General features: G+C 34.0%; 1 protein-coding gene across 7 annotated transcripts in view; it reads right to left on the bottom strand.

The window, feature by feature from the left end:
* Positions 1-27708, bottom strand: part of LOC128237152 (uncharacterized) — a 119749-nt gene that overhangs the window by 27338 nt on the left and 64703 nt on the right. For 5 of the 7 annotated variants that reach the window (XM_052952425.1, XM_052952424.1, XM_052952426.1 and 2 more), the window contains 5 exons: positions 25428-25538; positions 15021-15134; positions 5746-5834; positions 3123-3225; positions 1601-1665 (listed from right to left, as the gene is read on the bottom strand). In XM_052952425.1, the coding sequence (XP_052808385.1) occupies positions 1601-1665; positions 3123-3225; positions 5746-5834; positions 15021-15134; positions 25428-25538 (482 nt within the window). Of the gene's footprint in view, positions 1-1600; positions 1666-3122; positions 3226-5745; positions 5835-11161; positions 11911-12890; positions 13072-15020; positions 15135-25427; positions 25539-27708 lie in introns of those variants that run through there. The other 2 variants (XM_052952429.1, XM_052952428.1) reach the window with 2 other exon arrangements.

Below are 27708 nucleotides of genomic sequence, written 5' to 3'. Positions count from 1 at the left end.
CACATTATAAATACGACATTTTTGTGGCATTTTGTGGCATTTCAGACAATGTGCATTACTTTTTTACTATGCACTTGAATTTTTAAATCTGCACAGTCAGCATTTTGTAAGTTGTTATCTTTTTGTGTTTAAAATTTGAGGGGGTGATTTCTTAAAGCTTCTATTTGCTTCTTAAGTTGGTTTTACTAAGAACCTTCATCTCTTTCAATATATCCCCTCAATTTATTAACTTGCACTCAAACATTGAATTTTCATTTTTTTTTTTAATCATTGCAACAATAACAAATTCGTCCAATGATTGCGTTACATTTTGGACAAGATGATTTTCCAAACATGTTTTTTGCAACAAACACAAGATACTTAAATATAAAAAACCCATCCCAGAGTAAACAGTCTTCGACCTCCTAAGGCGAACATTAATGATAAAAGATCACGTTTGTCATGTCCCAATCATATTTATCTTTGTATGAAAAAAACATTAGATTTTTAAATGTCGTTTGTCTTCTTACTATATGCATTATTTCTGCTACCTGTAAGAATTTAAGGCTATCCTAAATATTTGCACACAGATAACAAACAGACTTGACGTTTTAAGAGGTTGACGTATTTATATCTTAGAATAAATCGGAAAGGGCTTTAAAAAGTCAAGGGTAAAATATATATCATATGTATGCAAATTAGGTATTGAAATTATACAGGGATAAATCCACCTCCTTAGGTATACATGTAATTGCTTAACTTTTGAGCACCAGCCTTTTGAAGTTAAAACCGTATTTAAATAACTAAGGCAAATTCAAGGGCTTATGGACTCGGCTGTGGGGACGTCTTCCATGGAATGCAGGTGTGCATGGAGTAGTATTTCACATTATGAATATGCTATGATCATCTTACTGTTTAGACAATAACTATGTATATGCCTATGACTCTGTGTAACCATACAGGGAATACGTTTCCAAAGAAATACTTAAGCTAGAGTTTAAATTTCTTCTTTGGTTAAGAGGCATAGCTCAATAATGACAGAATGATGTGCCTTACTACGCATATCTTTATGAGTAATTTCACTGGTAAAATATGTACTAAGTTTCATGCGAATATCGTCTTAGATGATCAAATTACAACAAGGCTACGACAATGAATAGTGCTACTTTTTTAATAAAGAACCACAAATAAATGATGAGTTAACAAGACTTGACTTTTCAACAAGGTTTTGCATGTCTGCATATTTATGATTGGTACCCTATAACTCTCTGTTACTGGTTCTCAATTACTCCCGGTTACTGGTACTCGGGTACTCTCTGCTGCTGGTTCTCAATTACTCCCGGTTACTGGTACTCGGGTACTCTCTGCTGCTGGTTCTCAATTACTCCCGGTTACTGGTACTCGGGTACTCTCTGCTGCTGGTTCTCAATTACTCCCGGTTACTGGTACTCGGGTACTCTCTGCTGCTGGTTCTCAATTACTCCCGGTTACTGGTACTTGGGTACTCTCTGCTACTGGTTCTCAATTACTCTTGGGGACTGGTACTCAGGTACTCAGGTACCCTTGCAAGTTTGTAATCAAGTACTCCTGAAATTGCTGGTAGTCTATGGTTGGTACTCACTTTTGTTTGGCCACAAGGAGAAGGTCACTGAAGAGGAACAGGTATCGGTCCTGGGTCTGCATACCCTGAAATAGTTAATACATGTACCACATAAGTAAATAGTCAAATGGTACATATATTTTTGCTTAAATAGCTTTACTTGAGTTTGGGCTAATTATATTAATGCTATAAATAGGTGGAAAAAAACATATTTGTTTCGTGGTAAAATTGACATTGACAAAATAAAAAGTAAACGTTAAAAAATTTAAATTAATTAAAATTACTTTTCCAGAACTGATTTTAGCAATGTATTGGGCCACATGATTATTATGCACCAAGGTTATCAATGTTTTGCCCAACTGGCAGGACTCTGGCCACATGCACAATGGGGACTAGGCATGGCCAGACCACCACCAAGGAAATACACTTGGCAAGGATTTTAGATGCCAGGAACATTTCACACACAGGGATTTTGAAAAATTGTCCAGCTCCTTGGGTCGGACATTTACAACCAAATTTACAGATTGTTTAATGCTGTATGGTATATCATAAATAGGTGCATGACATTACAAAGTTTGAAATTCTTTATTTGATCTTTGACTGAACTTGAAACATTCCAGTTGTTTCAGCTAAGACAGTATAAAAGTACAAATGTATTTATAGAGGATTTTGTATAACAAATATGTATATTAAACCTTGCCAGGCATACATGTGAAGTAATTGACCAGCCATTAGATTAGTTACCTGTCGCATGAATATCTTTCACTGACCCTCACATACTGGCCACAAGAATGGCTAATATTTATAATACGCCATAATTTTGACCACTCGCCAATTCAAATTGAATATAATCATATGTCACATGGCTATAAAATCATTGGGTCTTTCACAAAACCTATCAAACTGGAAATGAATATTGGACCTACCTGGTTGACCATTAATTTGCTAGGGTATAAATTTTCATTATCTTGACATATTTTCATGGGTAGTCAAAGACATAATGATTCCTGTCACGAGATTTGTGCTATCTGAAGGCCATTTAAGGAACCGGCCATTATGAGGTGCAAGGTTTGAAGTAAAAGTTGACATGAAGTTGATCTCTATCCCACCTGTTATGGCAACTCCCATGAAATGTTCCGAGGATGTCTCTCCTGTTTTTAGGGTGAGAGACAATAAGGGTTTGCAATATTGCAACTATGTGGTCTGAAATCAATACATAGAAGTATCGAATGGGAAACCATTTTGGGTGGGGGAAAGAGGGACTGGGGACAGGTTCCCCTTGGGAGGCCGAGATTTTCTGTTGAATACTAATGATAAAATATACTGTTAACATAAAAGTATAAATAAACTTAGTTTAAAGCATTTTAACACATTTTGTTTGTTTTCAAATATATTTCAATACAACCAAAAATAAAGGATTAAAAAAAATAATCGTCCAATATGTTCATTGTTAAGATTGCCACACTGTGCAAGGGTAGTAGACAGCTATGGTGTATGATGAAGAGCAGTCTTAGAGTGTGAGGGGGATGGGGAGATTACCTACCCGTGAGAACTCGACATTTCCCTCCATGAGGTACTGGCGGTTAAAGTTGTTATACTGCCGACGTATGATCTCTGCCTCTTTTCGACCCATACTGCTTTGGGGTCTGAAATAAATAACATTCTCAGTAAACATGTTGTTAACTTCAGTTGTAATAAACTTACGTTAATGCTAACGCACCACAGTTTTTCTCAATCAGTCAAGGGGCATAACTTATCAAGTATATTAGCTAGAGTTATGGGACTTACTACACTCAAATAATTTGCATTATCTGACCACCAAGTTATATAAAGACCATGATAACATCTCAACGTTTTCCTTCCAACACTAAATTTTAATAACATAAAAATAAAATATAATTCATATTAGTTAAAAGTTATCCAAAGATCTAATTTTCGATAACAAAATATATAAATACAAGTATAAATGCACTTTTCATGCAAATAAAATTATTCATAACATAATTATAATAAAATTTATATGATATAAAAAATAAAAAATATTTTCCATCCCAAATAAGTAAACATAATTTATTGAAGAAATAAAGGCCCTATTTTCTATGTATCTTTTGAGTACTGACTCGTGACACATTTTATGATGGGGACACAGTGATCTATAAGTTGACTGTTTTTCATGCCAACAGTGTATGATTACCGAATTTCGGGTTAATTTGAATGCTTAATGACCATATCAAATGCGTCTTAAATCAGGCTAAACTCTCAGCTGCTGATGTATTAAATGTGGCAATAAAGTCCGCCTCATTTAAAAGCCATTAATCTGGCCCAGTAGCCTACTGCGATTCTGCTGAAACTTGGTGACATGGCTGGTAATGTATTTGACATATTACACAACTACAACATTACTTGCTCATTAATAAGACATTACAGTGAAATCTTGTAGGCAATTCATTTAGTGTACTGAAATTCGGTGAAATAAAGTTCATACAACAAACGCTTTGCTCATCAACCAAGGGACATTACTCTTCCAGTTTTCAATCCAGGGTTATGCTAGCTAATTTTAGCTTTCACTGACCAATCCAAAGCAGTTAACCAACAATTACCAATTACAATATTTTGCCATTTGTGTAACATTATTGTATGTTGTTTGTTGTTAGATAAGCATTGATCCTTGAGATTTTAAACTGAACCTTGGTTACATTTAAGGCTACCCAGGGTTTCTTCCCATGGACCCTGTTAGAGATATCGGGCCTCGCCTCTAGCCAAATAATATAATCTGCCTAAAAAATAAGTTCCGATACTGTTATATCATTGGTGTGGTTGTTCGTTTCGTCTGCAGCACAAACTCACTGTCACTCAAAAGCCTTGATTTTGGCAAGGCCAAGAAAAAAATACGCAAGATTTCTTATTGTCATATTTTCACATCATTTTTTTAAATATAATTTGATTCAGCATTCCAGATATCCCTGTTACTTAGTTTCCTGTGTTTAATTGCTACACATGTGCGCATTAACATGGCTTTACGAAGTGTCATATTAATAAACTGAATGCAAATGCTACTGCAGATAAAACTGACAGTCACACAAAAGCTATGACAATGTCAACTTTTTTCTAGAGCAGATGATTTTATTATTAAGTAATAAATGTGGACCTGAATTCTGCATTTGGAAAATATCCATATAAAATATGACAGGTAAATTTGAATGTCATCATATAATAATGAAGGTCAAATACAAAATTTCATTGAACAATAAAACATTCATTCACATGAATTGCAGTGTCAAAATTGCAGTTTCTTTTTTGGTGAAATAAGAGGCCGTAGGAATCTAATTATTTCATGCCATGTTTGTTTAATATTTTGTGGTTAAGCAATTCATTAAGTTTAACATAAAATTATGCCAAGCTTGTGAGATCTCATTTTAATAAGTACTTGGTATTCAAAAAGATATTTTCTTTCGAGCATCGCACAGTGGAATGTGCATTCGTTTTAGTGTCCTTAAAGTTTAAGGATGAAGCAGAATTAATGTGGCGATTCATAACCATTGGTACGCTAGTAATTACTGTGGTTTTTAAACGACCAAATAGGTCACATTTTCACACCTGACTACTCCTTTCTAATTACGAAGTTTCACAATTCAGATTAACATACTTCAATGGTAGTGTGTTTGAGGAATGTTTTCTTTTTAAATAATGCCCACAACAAATAATTGACAATTGGGTTGAAACACTTAAATATCCTGTTTATGAAGTGATGTAATACCAATTTTACAATGATATTATATATTGGGCCATTCCTTGTATTTCGCATAACCTCCGAAGAATTTCATTTCTTTGATACACCCACAATTACTGTTCATTGTCAATGGTTAACCAAAATTTAAAATAATTTTTGATCAGGTAAATGATCATTCTAATACATCTTCCCTTTAAATACAATGAAGCAAACATAATCAGACCAAGGCCCAAATTCTGTAAGAAGATGCTCTCTTTTATAAATGTTTTACAAAACTTATTTTAACTATTTAAGGCTTTTGACACAATATTAAGTCCATAGAAATATTTTCAAAGACCTTGAGCTCTTTGACATCAAAGGTCAAGGTTCCGCATTAACCCACATATATGTTTATGTCATTATTAAGCTGAGAAAATGACCATGAAGCATTACTTACTGTAGGTTGTTAGCACTTCTACTCTTGCCAAGGGTTTTAAAGAGGACGGCACCAGGGGCAGACTTCCGACGACTCGCCAACTGTCGTTTCTGAAAATATAGCAAATTCCTGTCATTATCAGGTATTTGGGTCGCTGAAAGGAATAAAGAAATTTTTCTTCTATACGTTTGATTTGTATCACATAAATATCAATGTGTAGGGCAGAACCTTTTCCAGACAAAAGCTATATAATCTTAAATGTTTTTGACTGACGCTGACTGACAGTTTGGAATAAACCAGCACCATAATAATATGGATGTACTGTTGGAATGAAGCTATGCTGCTGCTATTAATCAAACAGAGCTGTCATGGAGAATTATAAAGATGTATCATTTATACAATATAATGTAGTTGTATCTTTACAAGCCTAGGGCAGAAATTTTACAGAAAATTAAGCAATTCTTAAGATCCAGTAAGATTAAAGCATACCGTTAGCATTTAGAATGAATAAATTACTATCACATTATTCAAGTCATATTTTAATCACAGTTCTTAACTGAAAACACAATAACCTCATAATTTACATCAAAGTGATTGTTTCAGTAAGATATTACCAAAGCTGTTGTCAATATTTGTAAAATCAATCCAAGCCCATCAAGGGACATAACTCTAACAAGCACAAGACTGATGTTTCTCCTTCTATAATTTTATGGAGTTACTAACAAGCACAAGTCCCAGATATAACTCCTTCTATTGCTATATGGAGTTAAAGTCTTGCACTAACCCCTCCCATTATGAACATGTGTAACAGGTTTTATTTAATTTAATTTACCGAATGGTTTTCAAAACACATATATCAACTATTTTGCGCAGCATTATTTTTATTTAATCCTATGAATATATACATTTCTATTATAAATAGTAGTTGAATGGAATGGAATTTTAACAGTAATTTTACAGTTAACAGTCGAATATATAACTACATGTACAACTAGGATAAAAAATTAAGTTTTATCATGGACAGCAGCAATAAAACTAATAATATAAAAGATAACATTACATATGAATTTTTGTAGCCATGAAAGACCTAACTTTCCACAAATAACAATTGTGTAATATGACATCTGGTAAAGTAGTGAAGAAGAGTTGTAAAATTCCACGATGATATGAATAAATAATGAGATTGAAATATGAAACCACAGGTTATTAAGAGTCAAATACTTGATATTTTAGAAGAAGTCTATAATTGTATGCAAAAATGTCTACCTCCTTTCGATAAATGACGCTTTCAGTTAATGTAAGACATAGCGTCAATCCCATGATTCTTTGTGTACAAACGCACTTGTGAAGAAAACATGACTTTCAACAATATATCTCACACATAACCATACAGGAAAAGACGGAATGTTAAATGTTAAATGTTAAATCTTTTTGAATTCATTTTCACACACAAAAAGTCACAAACATCAGAGAGCCATAAATGAAATACTTGACTTTTTTGCATTCAAAGGAAGTTTTTATCCGATCTACGAAGACAATACAAAACATGCAAGAAAATATTCCATCTTGATAGCAAATGTTTACAATTTTATCTCAAAGCGCATAACTTGCACAAAAACATTGCATTCTTCATACAAAAGTCACAACGACTCAAGAATCTTTTGAAATTTAATTGAAAGTGCAAAGTTTTAGGACACTGTTGAGTGCTGCAAACAGGGGAAATAATCAACAGTCATTAGAGGTTGAATGATTCTAACATAATCATCGTGTGTATCCCTTAAATACACAGAAAGTTATAAAATTACAATTAGTTACTTTAAATTTCCTAATGTTTGTCAAAGTTTGCAGTATAATGAAGATAACCGTTACTGCTGAATCACAAACAAAGGACGTGAACATCCACTATCTGCTTGACTCAATTAAAATAATTATGTTTCTAGCAAGACGTTATGACATAATGATTATAAAGGGGACAATTTTGTAATCACAGCCTCCGCAATAAGAAACACCTACCCTGTTATGATATGACATGACTGAGACTAGATGTTGATGTTGAAATATTCGGCATAAACGAGTGTGTCACATCGCAGGAATTTCCGCCAAAAATCACTTATTTTTTTCGTGTACAATAGCTGCTTTTTTGACAATCAGTGCTTTTCAGGGCCCAAAAATCTGTGAAGTGACATTTTTTCCTATTAAGGCTTTTGAAGTTCAGGGCCAAACATCTGTGAAGCAACTAAACTAAATAATCCATTTTAAGTAGTGTGAATTGGTCTTATCTGGTGTAATGTTTTTAATGTGGGTGTCCACCTCAGACCCAACTGGTGCAGGGTTTTACAACCACAAGAGGTCACTCCCTCAAGGCTTCTCAAAGATGGACATCAGTACTGACTTTTGCCCAGGAAACGGACTGGGATTGAGCATGAATATAATGGCTTAAAGCTGTTTTCAAAATTATGTATTATCAGACTTAAGTCCTTAAGACACAGACTCGTTGCGTAAACGCTTACAAGAGACTCATACTGTAACAATGCCAACGGGAATCCATTGTTTATATCAGCTGTCCAGGGGATATAACTCAACTTTGGTAAATATAAAAATTAAGCTAAAATGAAAATGAACCAAAATGTATGTATATAAAACACCTGCTGGGAAGCTTCATGTATTAAATAACTTGAATGTTTGAAACTGTCAAACTGACAAGATGGTCTAAAGAATATTTTAGAAAAAAAAGAGGTGTGCCTATCAGAGGTTACAAAGATGTCAGGTTTTATTACACCGGACCACACACCTGTTACTAATAAGCCTAGGACTTACATTTTATATTGGGTTAATGGTATATTGTACCAAGTGACATTAAAATAAGTTAGAATTTGGTTCTTATTGGCATAAGCCCAGAGTACTATCATACTGGCCGAATTTTAATAACAATAATAAATGAATCTCGCTATCTTTCTTTGGGTTAGAAGTGATCATATTTTTCTATATATAACCAAATTTGCATAATACATCACCCAAGCTGTATTAAAATGTCACATTCAATTGTGTAATAAATCTTTAATAAAGAAATCAAACAATAATGTTGATGAATACTTATAGTGTGGGCCCTGCTAAAAAATTCAAAAAGTTTACCTAAATGTACCCTGTCGAAGAGAAATAAACAAAGTGTATGCATTCAGTAAGCATGATTTATTGTCAAAAGTGAACACCCAAATATCCTCAATATTTAGAAAATCCAACCCCAGTGATCAAGACACTGCTATCTGAAGTTCATCTTCAGACCTTAGTTGTTAATTTTATAGTTGAATTCCCATCAAAACCTGCACCAAAGCATAACGCTCTATCTTTGATAATAATCGTTGGAAAATTGTTTGAAATAAATTCAGTGAAGCACATTTTTGTGTATGCAATGTTTAACTTTTATATAGATTTTTAAACATTTTAACAATTATTGGGCCAATTGTTCACAACTAATTGTTAACGTTTACAACGTGATTAACAACATTGTTGTTAACTTTATTTGATGATCTGCTTACAAAATTAAACATAAACAAGTACAGCTGTATCATATCTTGCTAGAAATACAGCAGATCACAAGTGTATCCATTAATTTTCAAGAGCAGTTACAATTTCCAAGATAACAAATAAATGTTGTTAACTTTAACAAAGTTTCCGAACAACCGGCCCACTGATACAAACAACCGGCCCACTGATACAAACAACCGGCCCACTGATACAAACAACCGGCCCACTGATACAAACAACCGGCCCACTGATACAAACAACCGGCCCACTGATACAAACAACCGGCCCACTGATACAAACATTTTGTAAGATGCCTGCAGGAGGGAGGCATAACAACAACAAAAGAACAGAAGCCAACACTCTCTGTTTTTCCAAAAGGGACATAACTAAACATTTTTTGAAGGCAGAGTTATTTAAGGAATGAATTGTTTGATTGATGTCATTTTCCGGGTACGAACGCAATTGGGCTGGTAACAAAGAGTGTGTCTAAATCCGATGATAATCGCAGTTGCCGAAAGGCAATTCATTTAATGAATGGAAGTTGAGGTGTAAATATTGTCCATTGTTATACATGTTTGTTTGTCATAACAACATGTGAACCAAGTTTCATGTAAATATCTTAAATGGTTTTTCACTTCTAGCCAAGGTCAAAAGTTTTGTACGAAGCCGCCTACGCCAACATCAAAGATGATATCATCTATAAAATAATCACAATATCTTAAATATTTTCCCAAGAAAGGAGCTAAATATGGAATCATATTCAATAAATAAAAGATTAAATAAATAGAAATTCTTTTACAACTCAGCACCTTAAAATAGCACAATATCAGGGAGATCAGAGGTTCGCTATCAACTTTATTAAATTTACAAATTGTACTAAACTTTGTGAAACTCAATCTAAATACACAAACCTTGAATAAGGTCACCAAACAATATGCAAATAAACTGGCATGACCCAAATTATCAAAGTAATTCCGTTGACAGTATCATTTACGAATCATTTACAAACGTTGATATACGCACCAAGATCCATTATGCTGCCAAACTGTTACAATTCAATGCCAATATGAGTTGAAAAGGATTATGGTATCAGGATAAAATATCTGGTATACGATTAAATCATTCCAATCATCAATTAATTCTTCTTAAAATGTTCATCTCTGACAGCATTATACTCAACGAAACATTTGACAATTATAAACAAAATAAAAAATTCACCCATTCAACCTTAAATAGTAAGTAATTACATTGGCATTTTCCCCATCCTCGTTTTTAGGTGTGGGTAGATAGTTATTATAAAGTTTGTTTTTTTGTAAATTCCCAACTCTTTAATTCAGTATTGGTGTTTGCACATATTTGTGAGCTAATGATAATCGAGGAATTACCATATTTACTGTAGCTCCATATCATGTAAAGCAGATTTGACGGTGAAAACAAACATTTATACGGAGTATTTTACTGAGATGGTTTTGCAACACCAAACAAATCTTTTATTAATTGTAGCCTCAGTGGACTTATTTTAATAAGAAGGATCACTGCAAATGTGTACGTAACAGGGTATTAAATAAATATGAACACTTCCTAGCCTAAGATTTAAATTCCTTGGCATTTTCATGTGTCTTAAGCCTATATACTTATAACATATTAATGTTATGACGTATTTCAATGTAATTCAAAACAATGTATTTAAAATAAATCATTTGTTAAGGATATAATCTTGCCATGTAAATAGCATAAATCATGTTGAAATTTTTAAAAGTCTAGTCGCTGATTATTTTCTATTCCCCAAAACCAATGTGATTCTTGCAATGAAAGTGTTAACTGTAACATAAGCAAATAAACCCCCACCCCAGGTGTGTTTTATCCTTATTATATATTCAGTCTCATTTCTGAATTTCTGCAAGGCTCTCACCTTATAATTAGTCGTCGCCACTTCAAGTGAGGCAACTTTCAAAAGTGAGACATCGTCGATGAGCTCCTCGCTTTGACTGCGCTTGTGAAATGCACGTCGCTTTCGTTGAAACATCATATACTTATCTTAAATTTCCTTCCTTATATTAGCATTGATGGAATATTTCCGAAAATTAAATCCTGAGTTTTTTATATGAAATGTTGATGTAGCTCTCGCAACTAAGATAATTGTTGTCTAAGTATTATTTTAACACAACAACAACAAATATCCAATTTTCTTAAAACTCCGCCCTACGTCAACTTCATCAAGTCAGTCACCAAATTTCATTATCCATTCTCTATTCAATTACTTCTTTAACAAAATGCCTCTGTATAATGGAAGAAATATCTCAATATACGAGCAATTTCAGTCACCAACCTTCATTATCAATCCTTCTTTGAATTAACTCTCTAGCGAAATACCTTTATATAATGGCAGAAATATTTTAAGATATGTCAGACAAAAAGTTTTATCACCCATCCTGTTCTGAAAATCGTTCCATCCGCTCACTGGACAGCCCTGACTATCACATGTTTACTTTTTATCGATATTTATTGTTTACCTTCTATTCATAAATAAATAAATCTTATAATCTGAAAGATGTTTTTTATTGACGCGCACCATAAAGAATTATAAGAAGATTTAAATATAATGAATCATATTCCATCTGAGAACTGCACTGCCATTAATAACACGAACATCCACAAAGCTCGGGAATTCAAGGACACATTTTTACACGGATATTTCAAATTCATTGCTGAAAATGAATTGACAATCAGAAACTAAATGTTGTAAAAAATCCACACATGAGCAGACCACAAAACACTTATGATGGAACGCTGTATTTTTTCCCCCCCAAGTAAAATAACAAACGAACATGAATTGTAACAAATCTTCAGCTGTCATATATAACAGCGATTTAAACCATAAAACAAGATTCATAATAATATTCCTTTATCAAAAGATGTATCGCTTTCATCATATATTTATTGCACTTAATAATACTTTTTTTAATGCTTTTATTCATTCAAATCTGGTAATAGAGGCCCAACAATTGTATGTGACCGAATTACGTCAGAGTTTGGAAGGTTTTGAAGAAAAATCTCCATAAGAGCAAAATGTTTTGTATAATGTTGTCCCAAATATAAGTTATGCTAAATAATTGTAATATTAGAAAAGCAAATTTTTTGCATTTTAAAAAATATGGAAATTATGAAATTCTATAATAAATCAGTTTAACAAAGTCAACATTTATATAAGTAAAAATTCCCCGCTCCAAACCTCATATTTTGTTCAAATTTACAGCAAAAAACAGCCAATAAGTTTGAAAATAATGTGTCGGAACATTAATTATGACAACATTAGAACACAATAAGAATCAAGGGGTATGAAAATCACAGTTTTACGACTTTATGCCCCATAATATCACATTATGTCGTGATGGTTTCTTACTTTTTTTTCTTCAAATGACAATGTATTCAACATATAAAGGCATTCCTCAGACTTTGTGACATCCGAGTTTTATGTCTAATTTTAACGCCATCAGAAGTTTTTCTTTTTGTCATGAAATGTTTATCGCTCAAAAATAACTTCATAAAATATATCAAATGACTTTGAAGCCAAATTTGGATTCTGGGTCATTATGATAATAAAGATTGTTGGCAAAGCGGACATAACATACATGTCTTACCTCTTTCGATGGATGGTAATACTATGGCGTTTCAAAAATGACATAAGAAATCATAATATCCGTAAAATCCAGCGTCAATGCCACAGATGCTTGATGTCTACATGATTACGAGCGAACAGCCATTATATTATCACTATCAGTTGACATGTTTTTAACTGAGACACCGTCGTGAGTGACTCTAATAACGACAGCCTTTATTGAATCACTGACAAGACATATTCTTTATAAAGTTTACTTAACACATAAAATATCTATCCATTAAACACTCCAATAGACCCATGTTTCATTAATTTAAAAGTGAAGCATTTCACATATTAAAGATGACGATCTCGACTATTAACGTCCTAAGCATAAGGTCTTACATTAAACACACACAGGCATACATGAATGAAAACGTATGGTCTGAATTTTTAACAATGGTTTATACATACTAATACGGATCACCTTTAGACTATAACAGGTGGAATAAACCGATTTAACATCGGTAAATTAGGAGGACGGTTAAAGGGTCGTCTATTGACACAAAGGTTTGTCACCTTATTCAAACGAAATCAGCGGAAAATAGCTTAGCGAATTGCAAACACCATCTAAGGACACTTAGTAGGAATTACTAATCAGATGCATTTACACCCAGTAAGAACATATTAAGTATCAACCTGCGACACACTACCAATTAACGTACATAATTATTTAGCTTAAGTAATTAAGGCTGCGTGAGAATGACGTATTTAACATATGCTTTGCTGGTTTCAAGGTATCACAAGCTTTAAGACAGCAAAGAACATTAAGAGAGACAAACAATATCATTTCAAATATGGAGTCATTTTTTGCCATTTTAGACATAATAGTTATTGTCATGAAATTTTAGACACTGGACAAAACTGGTAAAAAACAACATTGATGCTCAACATATAAGACTTTGGAATAAAATATTCCTCTAATAACTGACCATGTTAACAAGATTTTATTTCTTATAGTTTGTTTAACCTCAATGTGTCCAGTCAGTCTTGACTAATGTGTTTAAGTTCTGACCTGGGTTTAACCATTAGCTATGTATATGTATATGTCCTGTACAAAGCATTGTAACTCCATGGCACTCTCAGTTTATCATAACTCCATGTATGTTATACCTGTCAGTCCATAGTGCATAGCTGAGAATTGTCCCCACCCCCATACAATGTCCCCACCTCTACTCTTTACCCTGTCTTCCACACTAGCTGTTAGTTCATATTGGGTCGCTAAGAATTTTAATCTCTGTGCAAGTGTTGTCCATACAATGTCCCTTTCCAATCTGTTTTACACTCGGACCCCTAAGCCCCCCTCCCACACTCACACAGACATACACCCTAGCTGTCAGTCCTTGTTGAGTAGCTGGGAATCACAATGCATGAATAAAAACTCCATAAATCCTTCATGTGCTCTATCCTCTAGTTGTTATATATTATGCTCCTCTCCTGTCTCCTCCCCCACCTCAGCCTTGTACCTGTTGATGTATGTAGGGTAAGTGAGGTAACACGTTCTGGAGGTCATTGTGGTGGCACTGGTCCTGTCTCCATTCCATCCTGTGAGTATTACCCATGCCCACCTCCCCTGCTTCTAACAGCTCTCTTCACACAGTAAAACTCCCTACCAGTGCTCCTAACAGCTCTCTACACATAGTAAAAACCCCTACCAGTGCTCCTAACAGCTCTCTACACACAGTAAAACTCCCTACCAGTGCTCCTAACAGCTCTCTTCACACAGTAAAACTCCCTACCAGTGCTCCTAACAGCTCTCTACACATAGTAAAACCCCCTACCAGTAAATCCATCTGCAGGTCAACTCCGATCCTGCAAGTATTATTCATGTTTTCCACTTTCCCCCAAACCCCTGTCCTCAATCTCTATACTTGTAGGTTCATTTTGCATAGCTGCAGGTTGACATGGGGAAGATTGTCCTGTACAAGTTCCTTCCTGCGAATGTTGTCCATTCTCCCAAGCCTGTCCCTACCTCGACCACATAATGCCTAGGTACCTGTAAGTCCATGTGGCATAGCTGCAGATTGACTTCTTGTATGAAATTCATTCTGCGATTGTTTCAATCCCCCCAACCCTATCCCTACCCCCTGCTACCACACTCAAGTCCATGTACCTGTAAGTCCATGTTGCGTAGCTGGAGGTCATCATACGGGAACTTGTCTTGCACACGTTCCATCCTGCGAGTGTTGTCCATGTTTTCAAGCTCATCCTCTCTCTCCTTCACCATCTGAAACACAGGACAGGGGATTATAATACAAACTAAATAGTTACAGTCTGAGGGGTGAAAGCGAAAAGATCTTCTTCTTTGTTTAATGGCACTTAGAATCTTGACTGTTGATATTATTGTCTAAAGCTTTAGATTATGGCAAACTAATAGCAAAGAGAAATCACAATTTCTGTGCAGAAATAAGAATGATGTCCATAATAGTTGAGAGACACGAAATATTACTCCTCATGGAGAACAAATCCACCACCTCTTCGACAGGGTTTAGGACAGGGTCAAGGATTAGCTTAGCTAAACAAGGGTTTTTGCCCCTCTTTTTCCAGCAATTCTCCGGCAGTTTGCAGTATTTGCAATAATGTCATTCATGTTACCAGATGTGTTGTCCATATCGCTAGCTATGCATCTAAAGTATTGCTTCCATAATATATTTTACAAGACCACAGCAAGCAGCTAAAAGCAATAAGAACAACTTAGCATATTCATTGCCATTCAATGTGAACAAGTGCATCATTAACCCTTAGGCTGCTGATGGCGATTTTAAAGGCTTTGCAAACAGCTTGGAACCTGACCAGGCGCCGAGTTACTCGGCGTCTGGTCAGGTTCCAAGCTGTTTGCCACTCAGTCAATATATGCCCAAAGTTTTAAGTAAATTGAAAGAAATTTAGAATAAACCAGACGACAATTTACCCAGCATGCAAAGGGTTAAATGTCCTGTTAGTATCTCACAGATTTTGTTTTAATGTATGTCAATCATTTGCTTTTCGCTGAGCAGTCCTGGCGCAGCCAAGCCAATGAGCACTATAGCCAACAAGTTTTTTTCAATACCCCTACAGAAAATCATGCATATAAGGCAATAACAAGCATTTTTAAAGCACCAAAAAGTCCATGTAACTTATAGTCAGTCACAGTCTTAAAAGTGCATTACACGGGTATGGCTTTGCTGTATTTCATGAAATAAAACACTTACTGGCAATAGAAGATTTTGAATTACATAAAACTGCATGACAGATTTTCTATCCGTTTTTGAATTCTTTTGAAACGAATTATTATTCCACATTTTCACAACTTATTGGTAAAAAACACATCAAAATTCACCATCTCAGCACAACACTAGTGACTTGGTATTTGACATTATTAAGTCAACAAGTCTGCTAATTCAATAGACAAATATGAAAATTATTGAGAATTATTTACGATTGATTAAATTTAATTCCAATAATGAATGATCGTCAAAAATGATAATTCAAACTGTTATATATTCTTTTATACTTAAATCTTCTTACTCTTAACAAAAGTCAGATTAACTCAAATAAAGCCTCCGTTAAAGTTAACTCTCATTCCATATTTACTCAAACCATTGTGTAATACTATATTATGTGTAGTAATATAAGTCACAAAAGTTCACAATTATTTTCCCACTCTTATTATGTAGCTATAAGGACAAGATAGTAATAGAGCAAAAGACAAATAGCTGTGAAAAATACAAGTTAATCAGCTTGTGAGGCAATTAAACAGACTGCGTGTTCTTTCTTGATATTATAATATAATAAGTAATTGCTTCAGAATCACAACCTTGTATACATATGTCTGTAACAGAATGTTGCTGTTTTGGGCCAGAAAGCAGAATAACTTAAGATTATCAAACCCCGAGTTATGGCAAAATTTGCTAGACATAAACATATGGTCTCTAGCAACATGTGTAGTTAAGTTTTAAATGAGTACCTTGAATGTTTTTTTGCACCTTGATAATGCCACTGCCAACAACAACACCTATAGCTAGGTTAGTCACAAAGACTTTTCTTTGAAAACAGTGACCAGCTCTAAACAACACACCAATTTGGTCATTGCAGCTGGCTGATTGGCAGCCTTATATTAAATCATTACTTGGTGAATCTCAGTCTGACATCTTGTAATTTGCAGCATTTGCTGCCTAGGTTGAGCTTTTGGAATCATTGAATAAAAAAATTGGAGTGATCAATCTTGGTAAACAATTTGTGCCTCAAATGGAAACAATATGTAAAACCAAATTTTTATGGGTAATTGACACCAGCTGTAGAGCAGTTTCTGGGTAAATTATTCACTCAATGGTAATTTACAAGGAAAATGACTTTAATGAGGCCCATCCTAATGGAAATGCTGGGACAAGGGTCACTAGAATGACGCCAAACATGTAAAATATCCATGAAACATGTAAAACTATTCATCCCACACATCTCATGGGGGATGTTTTGAAACTTCTTGAGACGGCCATGGGGATTCAGAGATAGAAATAGATTTAACCCTTGAATTTATCAACCATATGCGGGAAAGTTGTGCAGAAACTTTAAAGCAAAGAATTACATCTAAAACACACCTCAACAGACCTACGATACTATTGAATGCAGAAAATCTCTTCATTACCGGTAGATCAAATTCCAACCTTTTTGAAAAAAAGAATGATATACGTTTTGGTGAGTCGGCAAATTTTTTTTTCTAAATTGTATTTTTTTTTTCCAGTTTGACTTAGAACACATAGGCAGCCTTAAAAAGCTAAATCCCCCTTGTAATGGATCCTAATTCATGTGAAGTAATGCACCAGTCGATTGTAAGCACGTCAATCCCATGTTCGGGGGTATACTGGGGACAGTGGGGGAAATGGGCTGTGGTTTTACCTTTCAGGTGGCCCCGCAATGCCAAGTGAATGCCATGGTTTTGTTTTCACACCAAAATTCGCCTAAGGGAAGGGCGGGAAATATCCTTCATTAAAGTTAACAGTATTTGTCAGCGTTTTAGCCAAGCTTTTCCCAAAGTTTAACGAGATCTTGTGAGATATTTAAAAAAGATAGCACCTCATCCTGATTCTCATCCATTTAAAAGAAGTTAGTTTCTAATAACAGGATGTCCCCGGGGTGGGGTGGGGGGGGGGGCATTCTGCGGGGATTTAACCTTCAGTTTGGCCCTGAGATTGGCTGGACCAAAGTCTCCGCTATTCCCTGGAGGGGCGGGGGGACATGCCTACAAATTTGAGTGGTGCATAACCAGTGCCGGATGTTCTCTGAGATGTCAAGAGAATGTGCCACTAATATATGCCTGGCTCATACACAATATGTCTTGAGTGTGAGACATACGCTTATATCACTTCACAAGACCATGATGACATAAAGCGTGTTACGCCCTAACAACAAACTTTGGTAGTCAGTAAATCCTACCAAAACTTGCCAAACTTTTGGTAGGGAAATAATTCTCTGTACGCAGATACTTATGACAAGTTTAATGATTATGATCAGAACAACATTAATAAAACAATAAGAAAACAAAAAGGTAACAAAGACGACGATGAAGACAACAAAAATGTGTTCGACCAAATTTTGGTAGTCATTTCAAAAACTCGCTCCAAAATGCCCAGCAATATCAACTGAACACAGCTTAGGTTTCCTCACCTGAATATACTGGACGGTCCACTTAAGCATGACTGATTTACTCCAGATATAAAATAATTATGAATTATAATATAATATACTCCATCTAGGAATACATTGATGAAAACAAACACTCTTTCAATATATCAAAGAGCAAGTTATAAATAAGTCATTTAAATTCAAATTTGCTCAAATTATTTTTGACGGGACTGGTGTAAAGCTATCCATCTTGTGTCTGACACTATTTCTAGATATTGAGCACCGAATCGCTCACAAATCTACATGAAAATCATTCCTTTTTTTACAGTCATTAATAACAAATCAACACTCATTTATGTACATACTAAAACACTTATTAATGAATGTACATATAGACTTAAAAGCTGTTTGGTACATATTAGTTTGTCATGATCCAGTCCCGGCCTACAGTTCACTTGTTTTGGCAATAAGATCATCTACAAGTTCTCTGGGAGTTTCACAACGTTTAACCATGCATCCAGGTGTTCATTTTCACTTTTCCAGACTTCTTGTGTGTGGAGGTTGAGATGACATTGTCCCATTTCTAAGCACATTTCTATATTAGACACATCTATTTTAAGCTATTCAGAGATGTAATTCCACCATTGTCTGTGTAATAAGTGTTCCTGAATACCCACAGTTTCTGTTGCGTGACTTAAGTGATCTATAATGAACCTTTGTAGGAAGTCAGATTTCTTAGCAAAATTCCATATCATAGAAAAAAATGTCTTCAGCCATTTTGGGATGTCAACGGAACACAGCACTGTCAATCATGTAAATAACATTCACCACACCAAAATGGTTAGAGTCTTTTAAGTCGATCTTGTGACATACCAGGACCCCATGACACTGAGCACTCACACGCACATGCACTGTGTGTCACATGCACTGTGTGTCGGGGGACTGCAGCCTGAGCATTACCATATTAGCCATTGTCTCTGATTCACCATCACACACATTTTTTTACTAACATCTGTTGCTGTATTGAATGTATACAAATTAAACATTATCCTCATCTTTTTTCATCATCTATATGAATATTGTCTTACATTATGATTTACAAAACTGATTTTCAAACAATGGTTCAGCATTTAAAAAGTATGCTGCTAAAATTATTGATTTTTTTCATTTCTTTCATTTCCATATTATCAGGATACGACTTTTCTGTGTCATAAATTTAAAAAAACACACACACAAAACCTTTCAGGTATGTTGCAACAGTTATTGATAACTTCTTTTATTTTCTGTCCACATTATAATTATTCTTCTTTTCTTTGTAACACAATTTTCACCAAAACACAAAAACTTCATTCAGTTCAGTTGCTATAGTTATTGATAACTTCTTTTATTTCCATACTAATATTACAATGCTATGCATGCAGAATACCCCATCTCCATTTACATCCAAAAAAGAGCAAACAATTACTATGAATTCCAATCAATATTTGATCTAATATTACGGAGACAAATTCCATCAGTCCGCCACTTGCACCACTAAGTGCTAGAGGGATAAAAAATTATTGATGTGTAATCAGTTGTCAATCGAGCTAATGTTTCGAGTCAGTCCTCCTTGCCGAGAGAATGAGTGGAATCGAAGTGTTGAATCAATGATGGAATATCATGCCGCATGTCCTGGCTCTAATAATTACTATATTTCATTAATAATTCAGCAAAAAACCTGCCCATTCATTTACAGTGTAGCGTGCATTAGTCAAAATAGTCAAATGTATAATCATCGTGAGTAACATGTGAAATGTTAAAAAAAATGAGTAAAAATACCTTAACAAAAACTCCATGTGGCATAAAGGCCGAGCGAATACATTTGAAAAAAATTCTTCAGAACCACAAAATACATCCCAAGTATGATAAAACAGTTTCTGTTTTACCTGCCAGGGTCGTTCGTTGTCCGTTTTCTTGTAAGGGTTCGGTTTAAAAATGTCCCCCTTTTTGCCTTTGTCTACTTTCAACAATCAATCTTTTTTGAGGATCCTTAAAGACCAGATAATTCTTTTAATAATAATAAAGTACACTGTGAACAAAATCAAATCAAGCAAGATGAAACAACATTTAAATCCATGTAACTAACCTGGAAGCTATTTGTACAATAAATTCATACAATAAACTTCTACATAATACAACTGCGATGGACATCACCCAACAAGGTCGTAACAACATAAGCGGTCAATTAAAAGGCAATCAGACATTGACAAGATGTTGTTAATATGAACATCAATATTGAACCACTCAACCTACAGCAGGCCTTAATAGCAGGCCCGGAGGACACAGGCTACGATGACCTGAGTGGACTCGGCTACTTATTTTTCCAGAGCCTGTGTTTTCACTAATGTCTCGATCTTGTCTAAGATTGCAACTCAAGACTCAAAATGGCAAATCTAAATTTCATTGTAAACCATGATTGACAAGATCATTGGTGGTGACATTAGCATTGAAGATTTTTAAACATATGTTTTCAAAATGAATAAAAATAAAAAAAATTGTTTTGCTTTTTCCAGAGTCTCAAATTTCGATCTATGGGAATATTATAAAAATTGAATTTTACTGTTGCCTTTCAAATTTCATCCTAGAATAGTACACAAAGTCTGATAGGGGTCTAATGGATTGGATAGTATGAATGATTCCAAGACTTTTCTCAAAACCAGGAACAAAAATCCTGGCAATGCTTTGACACACAACCTGTATCTGCCTTTTTGGCTTACCTTAACAGTAATTCAGTAAAAGTATAATTATGACATCACATAGATTATATCTGTAACTTGATGGTGTACCTGAGCATGCTTAAGCAGCGTAAGTTTAATGTCTAATATATCTTATTATATCAGAAACTGTGAGGGCCCTGGCCAAAGTAGTCCAAGGACATGCTCGAAGACTTATAACGCAATGATGATGTCCTCATAAATTATCTGCAATTTTGCATTCACTTTTATTTGAGGCCCTATGACTCATTTCGTAAATAATTGTTATATTTGTAAATAAATAAGATGTAATCAATAGCTTGATTTTAAAATAAGTTGGTAAATAAAGGAAAGTCATAGTGAAAAGTGAAACACTACAACAGGCCATCAACATGCAGGGAGGGATTACCTTAGCGGACCTCTGGGAAAGACTAGAAGAAATTTGAAGTGACATTCTTTTTCTCTCATATAACTACTGCTCATATTTGTTTGATCTTTTCAGTAATCGAAAAATCAATTTCATTGACTAGATTTAATGCTATCCATAAAAGTTAAACATTATTGGCGTCAAACGTATCGTTTATTTTCCTTTTTGGTACCAAAGTGCAGCAAATACCATTATTAAACTTGTTTAAACATTTTTGTTCGTCTTTTGAAAACATGGAAATTATTAATTTATAGCCAACATGGTAAACATACAAGGTCAAAATCTTGCCTGAAAAATGAGGTAAAAATTTAATGTCCATTAAAGGTACTGATTTAAAAGATTTCCCCGTAAAAGCATATTACTATTTTATGCAAACGAGATCTTTCATAACAAATATCACAAAGGCATGTCAATTATCATATTTATCGATGTTTCTATATTTTTGGGGACATACTTTTTTTCCTCTCTGATATAAGTAAAAAGAATTTTTGTGCATGTTTAACTGACATTTCAGCATAAAATCAAAAAATATATTCACACCTGCACGATAGTCGCATAATTTTATACCCATCAGAACATATTAGTCAGGAACGAGCGAAAAACGAAACTCGTGTAAGAACATCTTTTTCTGCTTGACCTGAATCTAAGTTTAAAATTTCAAACCATAAAAAGTAGTTATGTAAATGTTCTGCATAGATAGAGCGAACAAGAATGTTATGACATTCTATTTAATTGCATGCCACATAATCCATGCCTATTCGTTCGCAAATTAATTGCCCGTGCGAAATATCGTTCAACTAAAATGTATAACAAAATCTGTTCATGAAAGTCGAAAAGCATTAACATGTGAAAAAATTCTAAGGGAATATACTTATAATGTACGCATATAATAAGCAAATATGTTAACAAATGCTCGCTTTATCTTGCTATTATATAATAAAATTTTGTAATGTAGTGATAATGTATGCATGCCTACCGTAAAAGTTATATTTAACACACCAGCCTTTCATGGAAACAAATTGCATTTTTTTGTAGTTTAGTGTTATTAAAGATATTAGCATTTAATTCAAGTCATATAATTGGAAAATAGACACAAGAAAAGACCTGCATGTCTATTAGACAATTATGAATGCTTATAAGAATAGTTTTCACAAATTTCTTTCAGCTTTGTATTGAAGTGACAGACTTAAGTTAAAAAATATAACACCACACTGGAGTCTTTTTTCTTCGTTTTAATCATTAAAGCTGCACTCTCACAGATTGAACGTTTTGACAACTCTTTTATTTTTTGTCTTGGAACAAATCAATTTATGCGAAAATGCATGTAAACCAGTTATATAAGACTGCCGACAAAATATTAGATCGCAGATTTTTATATTGAAGTTCAAAAAATGATGTTTTATGCATTTTTCCTAAACCGTTAGTAATGGTTTAAGCCATAAAACCTTTAAATTGGAACGGATATATGAAAATCTGCGATCTGATCTTTTGTCAGCAGTCTTTTATTTTTATCATTGGTTTGCAGGTATTTATGCAAATACTTGCTCATTCCAAGACAAAAAATAAAAAAAATGGAAAAAACGGCAAATCTGTGAGAGTGCAGCTTTAAAGTCAAATAAGTAAAACACAATTATACATCAAAATTAAAAAAAAAAGAATTTGGCATCAACCTTATTGTTGTGAAGAACTTTAATTGTCAAATTTCCCAATTTTTGTCCCTACGAATAAGGCAATATAAAGTGGATTATGTAAGGCCATGAGAAAGTGACCGTTGTCCCGGCCCGAGCCAATGACCTCATGAGTGAGAGGTAGACACTTTTCATTTTTTAGTGTAAATGCACTGAAAAGATCATATTAAGTTCAACAAATATTGTCATAAGCCCACTAGCAACATCGAAATACCCTGTATTTTGTCATTAAATCTCAAGTGGAACTCTCTTCTGCAATTTATTGGCGGATTAAAACGCTTCCTAAATTTACCAATATTTACCCTTACTATTGAACTGTATATCAAACATGAATAAATCTGTAATGAAACCTTTCATCGGATGATCGAAATTTAAGTTCAAATGACAATATAAGAAGTGCATCGGCCGAGCATCAAAGACCAGGATAATCAGGAGACAAAGGAAATAAAGACATATACAGGGGTCAGAGCAAGAATGTTTTACATGACATGCAAATTAAAAGGCACTTTAAAGATTATTCGCTACAACATCATGTATAAATAATTCTTAAGAAAATATTCTTAAAACAAACAAGAAGTGACAGTAATATGAAACCTGGTCAGTGTCCAAAGTCACTACAGTTATTACTTTAAATTACCATGGTTTTGTGAGTTTAATTTAAGCTTATATACCTGAGTACTGAAAGGACATATAATATCACATATTTTTTTAGCTGAATTTGCTGAATTAACATATGAAAAATCTGTCATGTCTGTGAGCTTCAAGTAACCTTATTTTAAAGCTGCATTCTCACCATTGACACTTTTGACATTTTTTGTCACAGAATCAGCTGATTTTGGCATCAATGCCTTCAATACAGTCATATAAGATAACTCATAATTAAACAGATCTAAACTGTTTTTAAAACTTTCCGAAAGTTTCATTTTTCTAAACACTTTTAGCCTTGCTACATCAATTTTCGAACGAAAATAAGTAAAAACTGCAATAAGATCTTTTGTCAGCAGTCTTGTATCATTGGTTTCAAAACATTAACATAAAATTGGCTCGTTTAAAGACAAAAAATAAAAAAGTTGTCAAAACAGTCAATCTTCAAGCTTAAGAAATGTTCAAAATACAAAAATTGCAAAAAAAAGGACCTTGTGAATTCATAAACCATGTACAGTTCCCAAAAATCAAGACCAAGGTTTCAACGTCAGGTGCCGTATTCATGTTCAAACAAAAGAGCAAACAATCACGTGTTTGCGAAACCACCCTTTAGCTTTTTACCTAATAGTACCGACGGTTAACATCGAAATTTGAGAAGGTTCTTTCAACTCAAAAGTAGTTATTCTAATATTTTAAGTGTTTATTTTCATGACTCTCACTCAACCTTTTGTACAAGCTTCTTAAAGAACAGCGAATAATGTACTTAATATAATAAGTACATTTTGTGGCACTGTTTAAATGACCATTTAGATCTGAGTTGATATAATCCAGTACAAATATGACTGATGACTTCATGGCAGTGATGGAGCACTACAAGGGTGTTGCCGAAGCTGTTGTCAATGACAAAGGCTCTAACTACACAAATATTTTAGCCAGAGTGATTTAATATGCCCAATGCAATTATAAAACTTATGTGCATTGTTTTCTGTAAATACTTTCCATGATTTGGCCACTATAAAAGTTATGCATGATAACAATACTGATAATAAAGATAATAATGTTCATGCACCTAGTGTTACAAACATTGGGACAATATCTGGTTTAACAGTGAGTGCCAAGGAGTGAACGCCATCGCATGTCTGTTGATTGTTTCAGTCAAACATGAGGCATAACTGGACAATAGTTAAAGCTAGAGTTATATGACTTGCTTAATTTGATTGTGTGTATGTCTCTGGAAACAAGTGAACAAAGTTTCATTTGAATACCTTGGGTGTCTCTTTACTCATGTCATGGCCAAGGCTTAAGATTTTACAGTACAAATGCACCGTCAATGCCAACAACACCAAAGCTATCACAATACCTAAATGTTTTTCTTAGAAAAACAGAAAAACATAAAACATAGAGGCTTTAAATAGAAACATTGTTACCTGTCGAACTTTGTCCGCGGCCCTTTTCAGGTGGTCGTAGTCCGGATGACCTGGATCTGTCTCCTGCAGGAGCTCGTTAAGGTATTTGTCATACTCTGGGATACGCTGAACCTGTAATACACAGAAGGACCAGGTTACGAATGAATCTTTAAGTAATACATGTATCTGTATCTGAAATGTATGTCCAGTTATTATTATATGATTATAACGATGACAATGACGATGATGATGACGATAATGATGATGATGATGATAATGATGATAATACAGATGAAGATACAGATGAAGATACAGATGATGAAGATACGGATGATGATGATGATGATACAGATGATGATGATGATGATGATGATGATGATGATGATGATGATGATGATGATGATGATGATGATGATGATGATGATGATGATGATGATGATGATGATACAAATGATGATGACAACAATGACAATGACAATGATGATACAGATGATGATGATGATGATGATGATGATGATGATGATGATGATGATGATGATGATGATGATGATGATGATGATGATGATGATGATGATGATGACAATGATGAAACTCTGGAAGACTGATAAAAGGTATAAAAGAAACAACAGAAACAATCCTATACAAGAGGCCAGAAACTGATCAAGTCATGAGAGAAAAAAACAACCATCAGCATCTTTAGATTTCTAAAATACTAACATTTTAGTAAGTTAAATATATAAAATTATTAACAGATTCTTCAGATACTACAGAGATGACAGAAAAACATACCTGCAAGTCTTATAAATTTCCAAAAGAAATGATTTGGGTCTGGTTAGGGAATGATTTTATACATGTATCATAGGGTGTTTCTCACACAATATTCAGTGTATGTATTACCCACAATGCATATGCATGCTGTCAAAACCTGTATTCTAGATTGACCTTGAGTAGATTAAAATGTCATTATTTTCTTTGAGATTAAAATCAGTTAAATGATTATAAAGATGATAATGTCATTTAAGGATGATACTCAAAGTGGGTATGAAAATTTTTCTTAGATGACTGTTTCACCATTGAATATGTGATCTTGTTCTTTCTTATTGCATAGGATCATATGCATGTGTTTCTAGAGGAGCCACGAACACCATCAAAACAATTCTCCTTTTTTACAGATGAATGTTTATATCAACACCGTATGTATGAATAAACACAATTCTCAGACAGTACCGGACCGATACACGAATACAGTCAGCCAAGTTCAATATTTGTAAGTGAATAAAATTTAAGGGGCAGTGGAAAAAAAGAGAGGGTGGGTGGGGATGAAAATCTAGCATTTCATTTATAGTTGCCTTATTGAAAAGCTTGTGAATTACACTCAGTTGCTGTATATTTAATATTCATGTAATTTAGAGATTTCATAAGCACTGGGCTACTACTGAAAGAAACTTGATCAATATTTTTTTCTTATTTTAATACAAAGAAAAAACACTGCCATTTGTCTAAAGCAACGCCGAATGAATGAACCTGTTTGTCCCAAATTTTTACATAAACATCATGACCGATTTCTTCTATAATATAATGCAGATCTTCACCTTAAAATGAACCTTCCCTAAACTTTTTTCAAAGATTTATGGGATATAAACTGTCACCTACAAGTACACAAATGCATTTATTTATAATCTGATCACAATTATATCTGATGTGCCATATTTGTAGTAAAACTTTGTTGCCTAGTAACAATTACAAAATATCACACAAAGTACTTGATTTTTGAATGAATTTCCTCACTTAAAAGATTATTAAGTCAATGAATGAGATTCTTACACATACCAAACATAAATACAAGATTAACCTAATCATGAAACTCTCATGGGAAACATAATCAGAAATATTGGTGAAAACACATTATAAATAAATGAGAGATATGGCGTCAATACAATTAATAGTTTACGAGCATATTAATTCAAAGGGTCGACCAATATCGTAACTCAATGTCAAATGTGACAGGCGGACGTCAGATTTTCGTCACTTTTTTCGCAGGTTGTACGATTTTATGATTTCTTAGAAGCTGAAGAAACAGACATACCTGTGATGGTTGTGGTATAAGTTATCTATAAAACAACAATAACTAGAACGCAAAACAATTATTGCTAGAAAACAGCAATATAAATAGTTATAGCCGACAAAAACAAGGGTCTTTAAAAGAACAATCTATCTAAATAATACCTAGTCATTTCACAAAACAAGCCTTTTGCGTATATATCATTCATTTATCAAGTCCAAAGGTTGACACTATTACCAC

This window comes from Mya arenaria, chromosome 6, assembly GCF_026914265.1.
Source record: "Mya arenaria isolate MELC-2E11 chromosome 6, ASM2691426v1".
NCBI lineage: Eukaryota > Metazoa > Mollusca > Bivalvia > Myida > Myidae > Mya > Mya arenaria.
Note: the sequence above shows the minus strand (reverse complement) of the source record. Positions and strands in the feature narration are given on the sequence as shown.